This window comes from Macaca fascicularis, chromosome 4 (assembly GCF_037993035.2).
Source record: "Macaca fascicularis isolate 582-1 chromosome 4, T2T-MFA8v1.1".
NCBI classification, from domain to species: Eukaryota; Metazoa; Chordata; class Mammalia; order Primates; family Cercopithecidae; genus Macaca; species Macaca fascicularis.
In genome coordinates, this window is record NC_088378.1 from 159881763 (window position 1) to 159901694 (window position 19932).

Here is a 19932-nt window from a genome sequence, read left to right on the forward strand (position 1 = left end):
TTTGAATCCTTAAAACAAATTTATAGGATGCCAGTTTTTGTTGTTGTTGTTGTTGTTTGTTTGTTTGTTTTTGAGGCAGAGTCTCACTCTGTCACCCAGGCTGGAGTGCAGTGGTGCCATCTTGGCTCACTGCAACCTCCATCCCCCAGGTTTAAGCAATTCTCATGCTTCAGCCTCCAGAGTAGGTGGGGCTATAGGCACACGCCACTATGCTCAGCTAATTTTTGTAGTTTTAGTAGAGGTGGGGTTTCACCGTGTTGGCCAGGCTGGTCTCAAATTCCAGACCTCAGGAGATCCACCTGCCTTGGCCTCCCAAAGGTGCTGGGGCACCGTGCCTGGCCTAAGGTGCCAGTTTTATCCCTATGTTAAAGTTGAAGGAACTAAGGCAGAGAGAATACAAAAAACTTGGCCAAGGTAACTCAGCAGTCAGGCTCCAGAATTTGACCCCTAACCACTAGTCTATATCACCTCTCCCATAAAACTCCTTATCTTAGAAGTAGCCACACATACATCATACAATAAAAAGTTTGTATCTTTTTATAGAAATATTTCTGTGCCTAGCCCCAAATCTAGCAACCACTGAGGCCTCTGTAATTACTGTCTGATTACCTAATCTATGCATATTTTGTTCCTATATATCATACAGCAGAAAGAGATAGTTATATTGAAAACATAAATGGAATGATTTTGAATGTTTGTTTCATGCCAGTATCAATTTACTCTTTCTTAGCCATTCAACAAATAGAGTGCATCCTCCAAGTACATGGCATTGAACTAGATGCTGTGGGGTTCCTACAAAGATGAGTATGCTACACCTTGACTTTCCCCTTTAAAGGTTTTCCATAAAGACTCGTATCATGGCTTCCAGTGTCAGTTTTTTGATTTTCTCTTCCTTCACATTTCTTTATAGACATATGTTTAAAAAGGAAAGTATCTTGTAATATCATTGTTATGTGCAGAAGAATTACGTTTTAAAACATCTGAATTATTGATTTCCACCCTCATGGATCTGAAATGTGATACAGTTGAGAAGACTATGGGCTAAGTTCAAATTCTAGCTCTGTTATTTCTAACTGGCAATTATTTAATCTCCCTAAGCTTCAGTTTCCTCGTCTGTCAAGTGAAGTTAATAATACTATATAGGTCTGGTACAAGATTCAAGTCCATAAGTCATGGAAAAGGTCAAGTATACTTCGTATTACACAGTAACATGAGCAGAGCACAACGGAAGATTGCTCCTGCTGTTGTCATCAATATAACATTGTTGAAGCACATCCTACCTGGGAAGAAGGAAACAAGGAGCAGCTGTTGTCTTGCCACACCTTGAACAATGGTAGTAGCTGGCTTCCAAAGACGGGCCCCACTGAACCTTGTTCTGGCATCCGCACCCTTGTTTACTCCACCCAACAACGAATCTGGGCTGGCCCCATGGCTTGCTTTAACCATTAGAATAATGTGACTATAATACTAAGCCAATGTTGTACCTAAGCCTTTAAAAGGCATGGAAGCATCTTATTTTGTGCTTTTAGGGGCCCTCAACTCCCTGCTGGAGAGACCATAGGAAGAAACCACATGGAAAAGCCCTGAGACTACATAAACAGGGAAAGCGGCCCAGCTTTCCTCGCACCTTAGTGAGCCTCCAGATAACTCCAATGCAATCTACCTGAAAATGCATGAGAGACCCCAAGAGAGACCAGCAGAAGAACAATCTCACTGAGCCCAGTCAATCCCCAAGCCATAAGCGATAATACAGAGGTTGCTGTTTTCAAGCCATTATGTTTTAGGGGGTTTTGTAACACAGCAATAGATAACCCAAATTGTCCAAATTGGACAATAATTCTGTGCAAACAACCTGAGCTTTTAACACACGCTGTCATTTAGCCTAACCTGTGCACGACTATGAAAAACTGAAAAACAATCATGAATGATGACAAATTCTTCAAAGATTGGGACCTTCCATCGTATGCATCCATAAGTACCCTAAGTATCCTACCTCCTCTCCTCTTTCAGATCTTAGTAAACAGAGAAACTTAAAAATATATTAATATCTGGCTGGCTTATTGACTTTCAGTTCAATATGTACTTATCTGGTACCTATTCTGTACCAGGTGCTCCGCTCAACACTAGAAGACAAAAGGATATCAGCAGAGTCAATGCGATTAAGGATTTCATAGCCTGGACTTACAAGCAGAAAGTGCTGGATAAAGTTCGCTTTGAGAAGAAATAATTACATCTTTTACAATCCACCCCTAGAAGGTAACGGATTGCCATAGTCTTTTAGCCTGTACCTGTTAGAGATGTTTTTAAAAACATAAAACAGGACCATTAAGTCTACTTTGCTTTCTAACCACTAGATGTTCCCTTTCTGAGTCATGATGAATATGCAGCTAAGAATATTCCTTGCTTATCTATGCTGGATCTTTTTTTTTTTTTTTTTTTTTTTTTTAAGAAGAAATGAAATGCTCCCTCCAATGAAATGCTCCAATCACTCACCCAAAGGGAATATGTGATCTGGCCAGATGCTGAAGGCTATTCAACTTGGTTTGATAGTTTCTTATTAAAATCAGATGCTAACTAGTGCTGATTATTTGCATGTTTGTTTTTCCTAGTCACGAGAATTGTCATTGCTGAAAAATGTGTGCAAATATATTTATTTGGCTTAACAGTCACTTTGCTGATGTTTCAATTTCCCTGGGAATGCCACAGCCATGTTAAGGCAAATTTTGCAGCTTGACACAATCTAACCAATCTTAAAATCTCCCTCAAGCTCATATCCTCTTTTGATGTTTACTATCTAACCAATCTTAAAAAACATCTCCCTCAAGCTCACATCCTCTTTTGATGTTTACTATATATTTCTCATTTCCCCTCTCAACCCAACATCTTAAAAGAAGATGACTACTTCCTCTCCTCTCAATTACTCCTCAACCATATGCTATCTAAATCCCAGCCACGTGGCTTCCCTAAAGTCATAATCCCAAAGGACAGCAATGATGAGCTGTCTATGCCCACCAGACACGTCTCAGTCCTTACCATCTTGTCAAGATCTGCCAGAGTAGACTCTTCTTTCTGGAGCCCTCTCCTCCTCTGGTTCACCGAGACCACCAGTCCCTCCTAGTTTTCCTCCAAACTCTAGTGGGCCATCTGCCTTCTCTGATAAATTCATCTTTTTCCCTCACAAATCTGCTCCTCTTCAGTGTCCCTGACTTAGTCAATGGTACAATGTGGAGGGAAAGTTAAATATTAAACTCGAACTCAATTGTACATGGACACAAACAATGGTCACCAAGTCCCGGAACAGGTGAGTTAAGGCATTCATCCAGCGCTGTTTTGGAGAAATCTCTATTTCAATCTATTCCTATACATTAGTTATTGAAAAACAACAGACAATCGCGAAAATCAAGTTGACTTTTGTGTTCCTTGAGCCCAGTCGCGAAGGGCCTTCTTGACTGGGCTTCATGCCAAACAACTCGTTACAAAAAGACCTAGGGTCCCAGATCGCGCTGAAGCTTCATGAGACCTCTCCTCATCTGTGCACGCACGAGTGGCTGACTCTGGAGCCCAGGCTGTTCCTTCCCGGTCTGGTGGTGAATCCTCCATAGTCTGGCGAGTGTGTATATATACATACATATATATATATATGTATATTCCCTTCTCCCCTTCCTGTTGCAATTTATTATATTCATTTGCATATTATACAATTTGCTTATTATAGCTGCATTGCCATTTACGTGGGATAAAACTTGTTTACCCTTAAAGGTATCGTGGGTGTGTCTTTTCTTCTCCCCTCGCGCAACTCCCGCACAGAACATACCTCCATCCATTTAATTGCTCAGTGAGAAACGAAAGAGTGGTTTTTTTTGTTCTTCTCCCCACTTCCACATCCAATCTGTAATCAAGTCTTGCTCATTCTGTCTCCTAAATATCTCTTGGATCTGTTCACAGTCTTCAGTTCCTAATGTCACTATTTTAGTCTAGGCTATCTCCCTCTCTCCCCAACATTATAATCAACCACCTGCTAACCAGTTTCCTTGTTATCAGAATCAATAAGGACGCGATATTCCATTTGATGTGACAGGAATGAGGTATCATCTTAATTCTATCACAAGTAAATTTTCTCTCATTACCAACACAACATCAACATTTATAGAAGTTGTTATGTTATAAACTTGTAAACACCACTTGGTGCCACGCCAAGCTTTTCCCATAATATAGAGAATAATTGTTCTAAAATGCAAGTCCTCTCATAATTTCCTATTGCATTAGGATAACACCCAGACTCCTTAACATACCTCATAAGACCCTTTACGAGCAGATTCTTGTCCATCTCTTCAGCCTCATCTCTCACTACTCTCTGTCCTTCCCCCAACAATCCTTGTCAAGTCATAATTTATTTTATTTTTTTGAGACAGGGTCTTGCTCCATTGCCCAGGCTGGAGTGTGGTAGTGCAAACATGACTCACTGCAGCCTTGATCTCCTGGACTGATGTGATCCTCCCACCTTAGCCTCTCCAGTAGCTGGGACTTCAGGCATACGCCATCACACTCAGCTAATTTTTATTTTTTCATTTCATTTCATTTCATTTCATTTCATTTCATTTCATTTCATTTCATTTTGCAGTGATGATGGGGTCTTGCTGTGTTGTCAAGGTTAGTCTCAAACTCGTGGGCTCAAGTAATTCTCCCGCTTTGGCCTCCCAAAGTGCTGGGATTACAGGCATAAGTCAAGGTGCCCGGCCATAATTTCTTTTTAAGCTGTAGACTGTTAACGTCTCCTCTCTTCCCTGGTTCTCCTACATTCCGTTCTGCCTACCAGGAGAGATTTCTTCACATGCATTGCTAACCCCTTGGTGAAACATCCCTTTGTCTAGCAAACCTTTCCCGGTAACTTGCCACTCAATTGGGTATGTCTCCTTCAAGCTCTCAAAGCCCCTGTACATCTCTTATCACTTCACTTCTACTTTATTGTAATTGCTGGCTTTATTATCTGTTTTCCCTTTAAGACCATAACCTTTGGGAGGTAGGGGCCATGTCCGTCCTCACTATTGCAATGGTATGGGTTTCGTATGAACAATGGCAGCATCTGGCACATAAATAAATTCAATACAGTAAGCTAGTATCGTGTATGAACTTCCTATAGTTTACAGAAGTCCAACAGCCTAGGCTCTGAACAAGTAGACTATGTTATTCTGTTAGACTGAGAAACAGGAACACCAAGGGAGCACTTAAGTTAGAGTGCAAGGCCTGTAATCCTTCATCTTTCAAGCACATCAGAACCTATTCATAATCATTCATTTTTTTCAACCTATCAATTTTGTCTCTTTGCTTTAAGCTTCCAGCTCAAGAGTTATGCCAGTGACGGGGCATGGAGTCTTCATGGTGGACGTAGCTAGTCTTATGCTGGATAAGAGGCCATGTTTCCCTTTACTAACAATGATCTTCCATCCCACACTACAAAGATGTCAAGGCAAGACATTATGTAACTATGGGTTTATTTTTCTACTCCAAGAATTGCAGATGTACTCTGTCAATGAGATGGAATGCTAGGGTTTCCTGACAGAAGAATGAGAAATCTGGGGTTAGCATGGAGGGCAACCATCCTGGACACGAGGAACAGACTCTTCCAGAACAGCCCAGAAGCCTATCACCATCAGGTCCAAAGGCAGAATCCAATGTAGACTGCCTTGGCTATCCAAGAATTTTTATTTAAAGAAGAATAATCCTAGATATGTGGGCTTCCATGGAAGTGATTCCTGGGACATAGTGGTTGTTAAAGTCATAAGCAACTCTGGGTGAACTGATGGAAGAAATAAGGGAAGCAGAGTCTAGCCCTGTGGGAAAGGGGAAGCTAGGAAACTAGGCGAAGTGTTTGGCTAACAGGCCAGGGTTAAGGGCTGGTTCTTGTTTGATTGGGGGATTTCAGGATAAACAGAACCTACGGCAAAATGACAATTAGGCAGAGGGGGCTTAGGGAGAGGGCTGGAGCTCTATGCTCACCTGAGTGCCTAAAGACTTTCCTGTGCATACATACTGTTACATCAGTCTTGTGTTGCAAATAAAATACTGGGCAAAAGCAAGGAGACTGTTTCTGGACACTGTCGTGAGTATCAGGAAAGTTTCCAACGTATTTCCGGCCCAGCCCTTCATTATTGCCATCATTTAGGTGAGGCTGACACAGGCAGACTAAGGCTACGTTTCACAGGTTCCCAATTGCATGGAAGATGAACAAGCAATCAATTATTTGTATCTGAAGCTGCTGCCTAATTATCGTACTACCTTACCTATATCAGGTGGCTATGCTAATAGCTGGAGTGAAACATTCAAAAGCAAATTATGGTTTTGATTTTCTATGAATCAATTGAACTGCAGTACTTTATTGCTTAAAAATATGATGGACCAAAACATCTTAATTTGGAAAAAGAAAAACAGAAAATTTTTCCGAGAAAATATCAATTCAAAATTAGTTGAATGCAAAAACCAAAGAGGAAATTTCCTTTTTTTCCTCGATTGAAAATGGCAAATTAAGTCAGCACAAAACTCAGCAAATAAGATATATAGTTGTTAGTCTACTAGTAAGTAGGATCATTTACCATGTTTTCAATAAGGCAATTTCCAGTTTCCTAACTTTTTCCTCTACCTCAACTGTCCACTCCCATGGTCTGAGTTTTTATCTTGTCTCTATAACTGTACCACCTTAAAAACCACTAATTCAAGAATGCAGCTGTTTACCTATCAGCTCGTGATCTGTATTGCTTCTGCAATTGTCCCCACTGACCAATTTAAACTTCTTTGACCTCTTCGGAAATTAATGTTTATTGATTTTTTTCTAATTCCTCTGAACTCCCCTGGACCTTTCCTGTGCTATCTAAAATTCAGTACTGCAGTGGGTCCCCTGCCAAACTGTGTCCCCCAAAAGATACATCCAAGTCCCAACCCTTGGTGCCCATGAATGTGATCTTATTTGGAAATAAGGTCTTTGCAGATGTAACAAATTCAAGGATATCTGAATGAGAATATCCTGGATATACAGGTGGTCCCTAAATCCAATTTCTGGTATCCTTATAAGAGAAAAGGAGAAAGAGAGAGACTTGAGACACAGAGAGATGCCATGTGAAGGTGGTGGCAGAGATTCAAATTATGCAGCTGCCAGCTAAGGAACACCAAGGATTACCAGTGGCCACTGGCAGGGAGGAGAGAGGCATGAACAGATTCTCCCTTAGAGTTTCCAGAATGAACCCACCCTGCCAACACTTTGACTTTAGATTTCTGGAACTGCAGGAGAAGCTCTGTTGTTTTAAGCCACCAAGTTTATAGTAATTTGTTATAGCAGCTTAGGAAACTAACTCAATCTCCCTTGCCCTCCTTTTCTTTCTACTTATCTGGCAAAGCTCCAGTTCTGGATGGACCCAACTATTAGCTGTACCAGGACAGCCAAAAGCCAGTGAAAAAAAGTCATCAGTATCATGCAGAGTCATAATCATCAATCTGGAATGGACTTCACCCTGTACGGTCTTCTCCTCCTCTCCCTGTTAGGAGATAACCTCGCTTATTACCTAGACAAACTCAGTCACCACTGGATGAGCTCACCAAATGTATCATTCCATCTACTGCTGCAGCTTCCCTCTGATTGCAGTGGAGTTCATTCCTTTTCTGATACCGGCCCTTCTTTCTGTGTCTTGTAACCCATCTACTCCTCACTTCTCAGCACCCTTACCCTATCTCTTCTGTCTGATATATTCTAACTCCTTCTACTGCCTCTTTCACATTTGCTTTTCCTCTTGATTTCTCTTGCATGATGACAAACAATGGTGACAAATCAGAAGGCACACATACAACCCCCTACAGACACAAATAGATTTCCTCCATCATCCATCTTGTCCTATTTCTTACCCACTTAACTGCTGAACTTCTCAAAAATTTAATCCCATTTTCACCCAGTTCCCACTAACTTCTCACTCTACACTAATCTGACATCTGCCCCAAACAATCCACCCAGGCAGCACTTGCTAAGTCACCAATAATCTCTAGTTGAGTGGAACCACTAGTGTCAATGGACATTCTTCTGTACTTCTTCCACTTGACTTCATCGTTTTAAACACAGTTAACTGTAGCCTCCTGGATGCCTTCTGTTCTTGGTGTCCACCTCATCTTAGGCTTATGGTTTTCCTCCTACCTCTCTGGCCACTGCCTCTCTATCTCCTTTACAGGCTACTCCTCCTCTATCTAGTCTTAGGGACAATAATCTTCCCTTGTCTATAAGACTGTCCTTGGCCCTCTTTTCTTTCCATTCTGTTCTTGTTTCCTAGCCAATCTTATATGTAATCATCATCTAATTATTATACATATGCAAATGACCTGAAATTTACATAACCGGCCCAGACCTCTCTTTTGCATTCCATATATTCAACTGCCAACTCTGGATATCACAAAGTTGACTCAAGCACATACCTACACATCTAAAATTGGAATCATACCCCCAAACCTGTCACTCTTCTAAAGTACTCATCTCACGTAAAGTCACCACCATAAACCAACATTAGGGTGTCAAACTTTACACTTTAAAACAATTTTTTTATTTTTAAAATTGTCAACTTTATTGAGGTATAATTGTATACAAACTGCATGTTTACATATACAAGTAGATGAGTTTGGACGTATGCATCCAACCAAGATATCACCACAATCAAGGTAATAAACACATCCATCACCTTCAAAAGTTTCCTTGTGTCCCTCTGTGGGCTTTTTGCGTGTGTATGTGTGTGTGTGTGTGTGTGGTAAGAACATTTAACATAAAATCTACCACCTTAAATTTTTAAGTGCATAATACTGGATTGTTAATTAGAGACACCGTATTATACAGTAGACCTCTAGAACTAATTCATCTTGCATAACTGAGCTTTTATGGCCACTGAGAAACAACTCCCCACTTCCCCGTCCCCTGGCAACCACCTTTCTACTTGACTCTTTCAGATACCTCATGGAAGTGGGCTCATGCCACATTTGTCCATCTGTACCCAGTATATTTCACTTGGCCTGGTGCCCTCCAGGTTTACCCATTTTGTCACAAATGGTAGGATTTCCTTCTCTTTTAAGACTAAATAATATTGCCCCCAAATGTCAAAATGGAACATTCCTTTCCAAAGGTGACACTGCTTCTATCTCTCCTTTCCATGTTTGCCCCATTACTAAGTCTTTTGTTCCTTATAAAATCTCTCAAATCCATCCCTTTCTACTACCACACATTAGTTCAGGCTACTATCATCTGCAAAATGCCTCGCACTGGTTGTCTGCAGCCACTCACACGCCTGCATCTGCTCTAAACAAGGCAGAATCAGTGGGGAGCTGGTGTTTGGTTACCTCTCCAGCCTCAGCCCGCACCACACTCAGCTCTCCATTCTCTAGCCACTGGTCTTTCTCGCTCTCCTAGACTGCTCACCTCTCCTTCTTCTACTACAGGGCCTTTGCACAAGCTCTTTCTGCTGCTCATTTTCTACATTTCTATACTTTCCTCAGACTCTAGCCCAAACCTCTCTTCCTTAGGAAAGTTTCCCTGACCCCTCAAGACTAAGTGAAGTCCCCCCTCTCATTCTCCCAAGTACCTTTCCTTCATTGCCCTTATCACAGGTGTGACTTTACCTTTACTTTTGTTTTTTTTTTTTTGTTTTTTTTTGAGACGGAGTCTCGCTCTGTCGCCCAGGCTGGAGTGCAGTGGCGCGATCTCGGCTCACTGCAAGCTCCGCCTCCCGGGTTCCCGCCATTCTCCTGCCTCAGCCTCCCGAGTAGCTGGGACTACAGGCGCCGCCACCACGCCCGGCTAATTTGTTTGTATTTTTAGTGGAGACGGGGTTTCATTGTGTTAGCCAGGATGGTTTCGATCTCCTGACCTCGTGATCCGCCCGTCTCGGCCTCCCAAAGTGCTGGGATTACAGGCTTGAGCCACCGCGCCCGGCCTACCTTTACTTTTGTAATTTCAACATTTGACCAGCTGTCTCTCCACTATATCGTGCATGCCAGGAGGTCACCGACTAGGTCTGGTTTAGCTCACAGCTATATACCCGGAGCCAGGTGACATTCCGGCATGTGGTAGACACTTAGTAAAAGTTTTTCATGTTTTTCTCTCCCCACCAAAACCCAAGACCCTAGGTGTGCAGAAAAATCTTAGAAGCACAAAGGGAATTCTGACATATTGTAGATTTCCAGGGCCAACCCCTGCAGCTTATGATTTTCTGTCAAGAGGAAATAAAAGCATAACTCAGTGGTGTCTTCACAGTTTCTGCCTGCCAGTTCTACTTTTCTATAAATACAGTCCTCATTTTCAAGGATTTTGGATAAGATCGCTGCAGTTGACTATTTTGGGGAGGCACTGCCTGTTCTATTTCAGAGGGGATGTTATCATCTGTCTTCATTCCTGGGGCAGGTGTGGAGACGCATTGTGGACAACACTGCAGATTCACATAAGAAGCTGAATGTATCAGGCTCACAGGTTCACAAGCCCTGGGCAGGGCCTCAGAGGGCAGACTGAAAGGCATGTGGGGATCGTCTCCCTGAAGACCCATTACTTTATGTTTCACCCATTCCTGTTTTCCTCCTGCCATCCTGTGATGCAGGACTGCTGCTGAGAGCTACTCCTTGTCTTAATAGTGCTTTCACCACCACCTGGAGCTCAGCCTCTGGGTCTTAACGCTCAGGACCTTTTAAGGATGGCAGCCTTCAGCTTAGAATAGGAAAGATGTAAGAGTAGCATTCGAAGTGGAGGTCTAAGTTCAAAACATTCATGTAAACGTTGATGTCAAAATTGAGGGAAACGTTGAAATCATAATTTTCCAATGTAGTTTTCTTATCGCTATACAAGAGCAAACAAGATTTCTGAGTGTCCCCTTGTATAAGGTACACTATTTACTATCAAATATTGCAATTTATTCCTTGTATAAAGGTATACCCAGAAATTTAATTACAAAGAGACACATAAGCCCCTGTAACAAGTTACAGTTAAACCACAGTATACCTAATCATGGCAAATTATAAATGTAACCCAGTCTGTAAACAATAACAAGCCAAGTAAACACTGTATTGATGCCTTTTTGTGTGTTCAAAGAAGGATATACTTTTAAATACAAATAAATAATACAATTATATGGACTTATCCTTTGTATTTAAAAAGGTGGATAATATTGTATATATGAAAGGATATGACATAGACTAAGATTTTCTCATTAACCAAAGTCTACTCAGGCTCCCCTGAACTCCTTTTTCCTTTTTTCTAAATTAATACACAATAGTTGTATATATTTTGGGGGTACATTTTGATATATATTTGTATATAAATACATACATTTTGTATATATTTAGGGGTGATATTTGGATGCATGTATACAATGTATAGTGATCAAATCAGGATAATTGGGAATATCCATCATCTCAAACAGTTATCTTTTCTTTGTTAGAACATAAAATTAGCATGGGGACACATGTCTGTAGTCCCAGGTACTCAGGAGGCTGAGGTGAGAGGATTGCTTGAACCCAGGAGTTCAAGGCTGCAGTGAGCTGTGCTCGTGCCGCTATACTCTAGCTTGGGTGACCAGCGGAGACACTATCTCACACATACAAAAAGCAAACTTTTCCATGTGTGTATAAGAGTCATATCTAAATAAATATACATGAGAATTGGTTGATTGAGGGAATGTTCGTTGGTTAGCCAATTTTAGCTGGTATACATATCTTTGTCTTGTATGTATGTGTTGTTAAAGGAAAAGTTATTCATTGATGCTTGTTGAAGATAAGGCAGTCTTTATTCAAGACCACTGAGAGAAGTATAGGGACCACTGCAATCAGGTCTTGCAGTGGGAGAAATGGTCAGTACTCAACTCTGATACAGCATGGGCAAGTGGGAATTTACAACCAAGGAGCAGAGTGAGGGTCCCTGGGTGGAAAATTACAATTCTTCTCTTCCAGCTAGTTGAAATTTATAAAAAATTCTTAATTATAGTCTTCTGGGCTCAAGGGATCCTCTTACCTGGGCTGCCCAAAATGTTGAGATTGCAAGAGAGAGCTACTGTGTCTGGCCAACTTTTTTAAAACTAGCATATCTTTAGTTACGTCATGTGCTCATCCATCTATCATGATATAAAGGTATTCTCCAGTGTATTCTCTACTTTCTCTAATTCAGGAGCAGAATGTCTCTAAGAAAACAAAACAAAACTGCATACAAATATCGCATTCACCTGCCACGTTCATCAGTCTGGCCATAGAGATCACAAGAACTTGCTATGATCGTTAATGATAAGAATGATTTAAGGTTAGCAACTCTGTTTGTCGCATGTTTTTATTCTTTCTCCCAAATGAGCTTAAAACAAAATTTTTGAAGATGTTTAATAATTCCTGAGTAATCTGATGCCATTGTATTTGCACCTATCAGGTGATAAGTTTTCCAATGTCTTGAAGAAGTTGGCATAACGGGTCATGTGAGAAGCCTCAGGGCTTTGCCTTGTGGCCTTGTCAAATGTACTAAACAAAGCCCTTGACTTGCCAGGAGGAAATGCATCCACCACTCCATCATTCAGGGATTCATGCTGACAAATGACAATTACCGAAATGTATATACAAACCATTTCGCTTAGCAAAGTCAGGAAGAGACCTTATGGCATCTTTGTTTTATATATATATATATATATATATATTTCAATGCTTATAAAACACTCCCATTTTCTTTCTTGTTTCAGTGTCTTACATCTTACTTTGCCTAAAGAATGTATTTCATTTAGAGTTCTTCTCTCTGAGACAATGACCTAAGTGCCCTCTCCTGTCTCACTCAGCAGAGGATACGCATTTGGAGTTTTGTTCACTTGTAAATCACTCAGTTGTTTTTAGGGATGCACAAATGACCTACAGGTTTTGCGACACCTTAAGGAACCAGTACAACGACTGAGAGAGTAGAGAATGCAGAGCCAGAGTGGTGGGACTTATATGAGAAATGATTTAGAAATTTATGAAATTCAGAGATTCATTCTTATCTCAGGAATTAACAAATATAACATCAGCATGGTGGGGCTTCCATCTAAGAAACAGAGTCAGAACACATGAGCTAGTCAGAAAACATGGCTACCATGAGAATTAAGATTTCAAGACTCTGCCGCTTCTCTATGTTATTCTCTTTATTTTCCAAAAGTGATTAGCATTAAAATTCTCAGATCTGTGGACTGATATTCAGGTACAAGAAGCACATCTCCTATTTCAAGGTTAGTTTGGGGGTGAGGCAAAGCAGGAGGAAACCCAAGAAATGGAAGAGGTGATGATTCTGAGCAGGCGAGAAGGCAGGTTGAGTTTTTGAGGATGTAGAGGGAAGAAGGAAATGAAAGCCTTCAAGCCAGGGTAGCCTTGGCAATGACTGGGCACGTGATTAGAAAAATCAAAATGAAGTTCCATGGACTTAGTTGTGACCCTCCCACATTCATATGTTGAAACCCTCACTCCCCATGTGTTGGTATTTGGAGAAAGGGGACTTTGGGAGGTGATTAGGATTAGATGAGGTCATGTAGGTAGGGCACTCATGATGGATTTAGTGTCTTTATAAGGAGAGACTCTCGCCAGCCTGCTCACACTCACTTACGCACATGCTCTCTCTGTGCACACAAAAATGAAGAGGTGATGTGAGTGTACAGCAAGATGGCTGCCGCCCACAAGACAAGAAAAGAGGCCTCAGAAGGAAACCTATCTTGCAGCAACTTGATCTTGGTCTTCCAGCCTCCAGAACTGTGAGAAACACATTTCTGTTGTTTAAGCCACCCAGTCTATGGTGTTTTGTTATGGCAGCCCAAACCGACCAAAACCAAAGAGAATCTATATAGCTCTTCCACTATCTGACTGCAGACCCAATGGGGCGAAGTCAAAACTCTGTGTCTTTCCCTGTAGCACATTTCCCTCTGCACACCCTTACTTATTGAAAAAATATCCACCTAAGATGCCACACGAACTCTCCACAAACATTAACTCATGTAAAGTATTTTTCTTACTTCTATTTTTATAGACGAGGAAGCTAAAGTACAGCATTAATAAACTGAGCAAGATCATATAACCAGCAAGTATCAGATTTGGGATTCCACCCCAGGAAGTCTGGCTCCAGGATCTGTGCTCTTAACCCCTCAGCTGTGCTGACTTTCCCCACATTTCTTTGGTGTTCATTGAGCCACAAACTGTACAGTTATCTTTGCCACTACAATGATTCATTTGTATTCTTTGTTTTCCTGCTATGCCCAAGAATCACTTATTCAAGATTTTTCCTCCATGAAATAACCTATTCTTATCTGCCAGTAACCATATAACTTGTTTTCTGCTATGTGTTCACTTTTACTGGAATAGTGAAAATAACATTGAATATAATAAATGGATCATCAATGCCAGAATAAAAGCATTCAATTATAGAAAAGGTGGAGTTCTAAATTCAGATTATTCATAGATCATATAAAAAGGGTGGTTCTTTAATTTAAAAACAAACAAAAAAACATGAGAAATGAGAAAACACATATAGAATATAAAAGTCATTCTTGGTCATATTGAAGAATTTTTAAAGACAAGGGCAAGTCCAAGGCTTGATATTTTTTTCCCTTTGGTTCAAAAAGTCTATTGCAATTAAATTCTATTAATTAAGATAATAGAGTTGAAGGCAACAAACACCCAATGAGAAATGAAAAAACAAATCATCCTACCTGCTGACGTGTGTTTGAACTTTTCGCTTTTCTTCTTCCTCCATTTCCAAGGCTTGAAAATCCTTCCCAGGTTGGCAAACTTACTTCTCCTGCGGATGGGTGGGGTGTGGGTGCCTGGGACGAGGGAGTCAGAACGCATCGCCGCCAGCCTCTCCACTTCCTCAGCTTGTTATTTCCAAGAAAGAGATGAAAATAAAGAGAGAAAAAGAGTGTTAAAATGAGAGCCTCACAGATGGCCAACATTTTCCATGGTTACAGATAACAGAAACCACGTGACCAGAGTTTCTTTTTGCCTTTTGGAATGGAAGTCATACCAGTGTGTTCTGAAGGCTGAGGACAGTTGGCCAAACCCTAGAGATTCAGAACACCCCAGCCAAATTTGCTCAACTACTACCTAGGCTGGAGGAGGAAGAGAAAGAGGAGGAGAGCTCTCTGGACAAGTCAAGGACTCCCGCCCAAAACAGGGAGAGGCCACCAGAAGATTCAAATGAGAGTCAGTGTAACTACTGGTCCAGCAATTTCTCAAATGAGACTTGGCAAATGCAATCATTACAGCACTGTCTGCTGAGAAAAAAGAAGACAGAAAACATTTATCAACTGTCTATTCCAAAGCCAATGTCTCCAACACCCACTGCTCTCTACTTCCTACTACCTGGCTTTACCTAGACCTTCAGCAGCACTGAAATCTGTTAAGCAAGTGACTGTACTTTAGGATTACTGATTTATTTTAGAATCACTCACACTTCCATTCGATTTTACAATTGTCTTAATTCCACTAGTTTTTCTTTCCCTAGAGTCTTGCTCAAAAAAAAATTCTTAGAAATTGAGAGCTGGGGGTATCTTTAGAGAAAATCTACGCTAATCCCAATAACGGAACACTTGAGCATATTCAGACTTTTAATCTCATAATGCCTAGTGGACCCTTCTTTAAAGGTCACAATCATCCCAACCTCTTTTTACCACATGAAATAAAACTAACTCTTTTCCATATTTACAGAGTCCAATACTCCAACTTGAATTTTTAAGAAAGGAATAATCGGAGAAAACAAGCTCTTTGGCAAAATTGAGGGCATGGATTCAACTTCCCAGAAAGCAAAACGGTATCTGAAGCCATGGCAAATTCCAAACCACTTTGTTTGGCCTTGACCATAGTCTCTCAAAAAAAAAATCATCCAGACTTCTGCAACCTATGCATTCCTTGCAAGTTCAACCTGTCAATGACCACATAAAAATGATAGTCTGCTTGTTGTGGTCTGAACATAGTTTTAACTCAGGAGATCCATTCATTCAATACATATGGAATTTTGAGTGTGTGCTGTGGCAGTTTTATTGGTGACAGATGTGATAAGCTAGTAAGAGCTCCCCACAGCAGGACTGAAAGAAAGCAGATGGAATTGAGAGACACGTCGGAAGCAAAGTCAAAAGAACTTAGTGACTGATTGAGTGACCTGAAGGACTGGAGGCAGATCATTGGCAATTCCCAGATTTAGGTCAGCAGAGTAGTACCCTTCATTCATAGAGATAAGGGAGACAGGGGAGGGCACAGGTTTAGGGGTGAGGACAGCCATGATTTGGACATATTGCAATGAAGAAGGCACTTAAACCTTTTACTACCTGGTTCAACGCACTGGGAGGTCCTTTTTTCAATCATTTAATTAAGTGGCCACTTAAATCTCTGCCAGACACTATGACCATTTCTGGGGAAGACACATAGGAAAACCAGTCTTGAGCACAGAGTTCCAAGGAGGAGATAGAGGGATCAGTGTATAAGAACATACCACAACAGAGCTACGACGTAAAACTCAATGGAGGTGAAGAGGAGAGAGCAACTAATTCTGCTTCACAGCATTGGAGAAGACCTTGAGGGAGGTCACTTTGGGCTTAAGTTTTGAAAGACGAGGGACTGTTCTCCCTGCAAAGGGAAGAGGGAGAAGTGGATCCCTGGGAGGAGAAACAGACCCAACAGGAACAGAGAGGGCTGAAAGTACAGAACGTCTGGGGACTTGAAGGAACTCAGTCAACTGTGAGCCTCAGTGACGTTAGGTGAGATGAAGCACTAATGGAGAGAGAGTGGGGTTGGAGGGTCTGTAACCAGATCATGCAAGCTCTTGAAATGAATTGGCATTTGGGGTTCACCCTCTGAGCAGAGGGACAAGGAGAATTTGAAAATGGGAAACTGGTATTATTACATTCAACCAAAATGTATTGCATGCTCACTCTGTACCAGATGCTTAGGCTATGAGGTAAACAAAACAGATAAAAATACCAATTCATAGAGTTCACATGCGGAGGTAGGGTGAAGGGCAGACAGCAAACACTGAAACCAAATAAATTATAGAGTGTGCCAGAAGATACTTGCTTTGGGGAAAAAAATAATGAGTGGAACCCGGTAAAGTAGATCAAGAGTACCTGGCATGGAATGGGGTGGTCAGCCTGATCGAGAAGGGCCAACCCCCACATTCCATGCCAGGTACTCGAGAATGGGGGAGTCGGCCTGATCAGGATGCAACTAGATTTGTTTCTTAGGAATATCATTGCAGCAGCAAAGGTAACCTGACTCGGAATATGGAGAAATCCTTGACAGCGAGAACCATCAGGAGGACACTGCAATCACAGTGACTAGGATTCAAGCAGGAGCCTGATAGAAGGATAGGAAGAAAAGATGAGATTCAGCCAGGTGGGAGAATCAGCAGGTTTGGTAACTCTCTGGATAAACATGAGCAAGTGCCAGGAAGTGAGAATGGCTACCATTTTTAGTTTTCATGACTAGGTCAATGTGATGATTTTACATGTTTTAAAGAATTTGATGATAAAGGAAGAAGCAGAATAGGATGGCAGCTCAATGGGGACAAGAACTTTGCAGCCAGATAATTCAGTATTTTTGCAAAGGCTCTTTAGGGGTTAGAACTTTATTTCCTGAGGTAATGAAGAACTATTGAGAGGAAATTGGCCAAGGTAGGAAGGAGAGACTTGATTTGGGGGTCAGTAGGCTGAGCTGCCAGAGCCAGGGGAAAGTGAGAGACCGAAGATGTAGAATAAAGGCTGAGACATGTATGAAACATGGTTCTTAGGAAGGAGGAGAAGTGGGATCAAAAGTGCACAAAAGTATAAGTGATCAGAAGATTTTATGCTGAGTGATTGAAAGTCTGAACTGAAGTGTCTGATCACAAATGGCATAGATCAGATGTGGGCCTCAGGGAGAATAATCTAGCAGCAGTGGTAAAATAACGGATTATTGGAGGCTAAAGGAGGAAGATAAAAGATTCAGAAGGTTTTAAGTACGGCTGTGGAATGGCTGAGGAGAGTGGTAACAATATCAACAACACAGCTACGACAAGGAATAAAAAAGAAATCAAATCAGGCAAGTAAATGGCCTCAGAAGTAACACTGAATTTGAGCATCCTGCTTTTTAAATGGCATCAGCTGCTCGAGTTGGTGCTTCTTCAACAATGTCAGCAGAGCCACATAAGTAGTGATAATTGCGGGAAACCAAAGCAAAGAGGTATTGAGTCGAGGAGGGAAGCAAAGTCACCACAGTCCAGAGGTCTGATTCTCCCAAGGTCACCTCTTCCATACTCATCACTTTCCCCCGCATTTCTTACCTTGGTGAATAGTCTTTTTGTTGCTTTTGTCCAGATTTTACAAGTCTCCAAACCTACATTGCCAGACTTACTCTCCTGCCTTCAAACCTGTATTGGATACTTTCACTAGAAGTCTGTTCCTTGTAGGAACTACAAGTGGCTTCCCACAGCATACGGTAGGAAGTTCTAATGTCCTATATTAGCCTTCAGACAAGGCCAATAACCACTTATTCAAGCTTTTTTCCTCCATGAAATAACCTATTTTTTGTATTAAAACAGCCTGACTTATTACTCTCAACCTGAGTAAGCTGCTCAGAATGATCTTCTAGCACTTCTCTAAACACGGGTTGTAGTCAAAATGAAATGCTCCCTGTAGAAGCAGCTCATCCCGGGATCTCTGGATGCCAGCGGTCTTCAAGGGGATGGGTATCTGCATTTGGTTGGAAGATTTCCTATCATTCTTTGATTCTCAAGAGAGCCTAAGACACAAAAGGTGAAGTTGTAAAAATATTCAGTTTGAGAATTCTCTGAGTTCAGCCAACATAAAACATCTGCTAAAGGTTAAAGAGAGATTATACACAGAATCCTTTAAAAAAATCAAGAGAGGAATTATTCAGGGTTGATACTGAGTTTGCTTCTCACGGTTGGCACTCAATAATGACTTATTAAATAGATAACTGGATAACTGCATTTGATTCAATTCATTCCCTCACATCTTCAGAGGTAAGAAAATAAGTATCGTTATTTGTCTTTTAAAAAAAGTGCCATGAGAACCAAAAGGCTGTTCCACAATCACATCTTTAAGAAATGGATACAAATTATTCTGAAATTGCCCCATTAAAATAATGATATGAAATTAGAAGTGTCTTTGAAAAACCAAGAGTGGCAAGGAACAGAGGGTATTATAAAGGTATAATTATAACTCAGTAGTTAAATGAATCCTTAATAAGTATTATTATGAAATTCATGATGTTTAGCTCTTAAATTCAGTAGATTATTGAGCAGACTGGATCACATTAGGTTTAGTTGATTTATATTTTAATCACCCCATTACATTTTTCTTCAATTCATTTGATGATGGGGGCTAGCTTTGCCATGAGATAATGATATTGGAAGGCTTAAGTGTGAGGATGGCTCAAGAATGAGCCAATTTGTGAATACAGTTTGAAAAGGAAGGGAAGGCTTGGTGCAGTGGCTCACGCCTATAATTACAGCACTTTGGGAGGTCGAGGCAGGTGGATCACCTGAGATCAGGAGTTCAAGACCAGCCTGGCCGACATGGTGAAACCCTGTCTCTACTAAAAATACAAAAAATAAGCTGGGTGTGGTGGCAGGTGCCTGTAATCCCAGCTACTTAGGCTAAGGCAGGAGAATCGCTTGAATCCAAGAGGTGGAGATTGCAGTGAGCGGAGATTGCACCATTGCACTCCAGCCTGGGTGACAAAAGTGAAACTCCATCACACACACACACACAAATAAAAATAAAAAAATAAAAAAAGAGAAAGAGAGAGAAAAGAAAAGGAAGGGTTAAAAAAACAAAACAAACAAACAAAAAAAACAAGGGTTCAGAATAAAGTGTTCTCCCACTGCAGGAACCAGAGAAAGAAAGGGATGAAGGCAAGTGGGAGAGCAAGGTGCAGCCTGCCATG

The 19932-nt window shown here is 41.1% G+C and overlaps 1 protein-coding gene and 1 long non-coding RNA gene across 26 annotated transcripts in view; both read right to left on the minus strand.

Annotated features, from left to right (window-relative positions):
• The window catches only part of PHACTR1 (phosphatase and actin regulator 1), a 580504-nt gene that overhangs the window by 220349 nt on the left and 340223 nt on the right, over positions 1-19932 (minus strand). For all 25 annotated transcript variants that reach the window (XM_065544413.2, XM_005554017.5, XM_065544412.2 and 22 more), the window contains one exon: positions 14703-14867. In XM_065544413.2, coding sequence (XP_065400485.1) covers positions 14703-14867 — 165 coding nt within the window. The remainder of the gene's footprint in view (positions 1-14702; positions 14868-19932) is intronic.
• On the minus strand, positions 4744-10623 carry LOC135970703 (uncharacterized). Its single transcript, XR_010586543.2, has 2 exons — positions 9955-10623; positions 4744-9636 (listed from the first exon to the last, which is right to left on the minus strand). It is a non-coding gene; the product is annotated as an uncharacterized lncRNA (long non-coding RNA).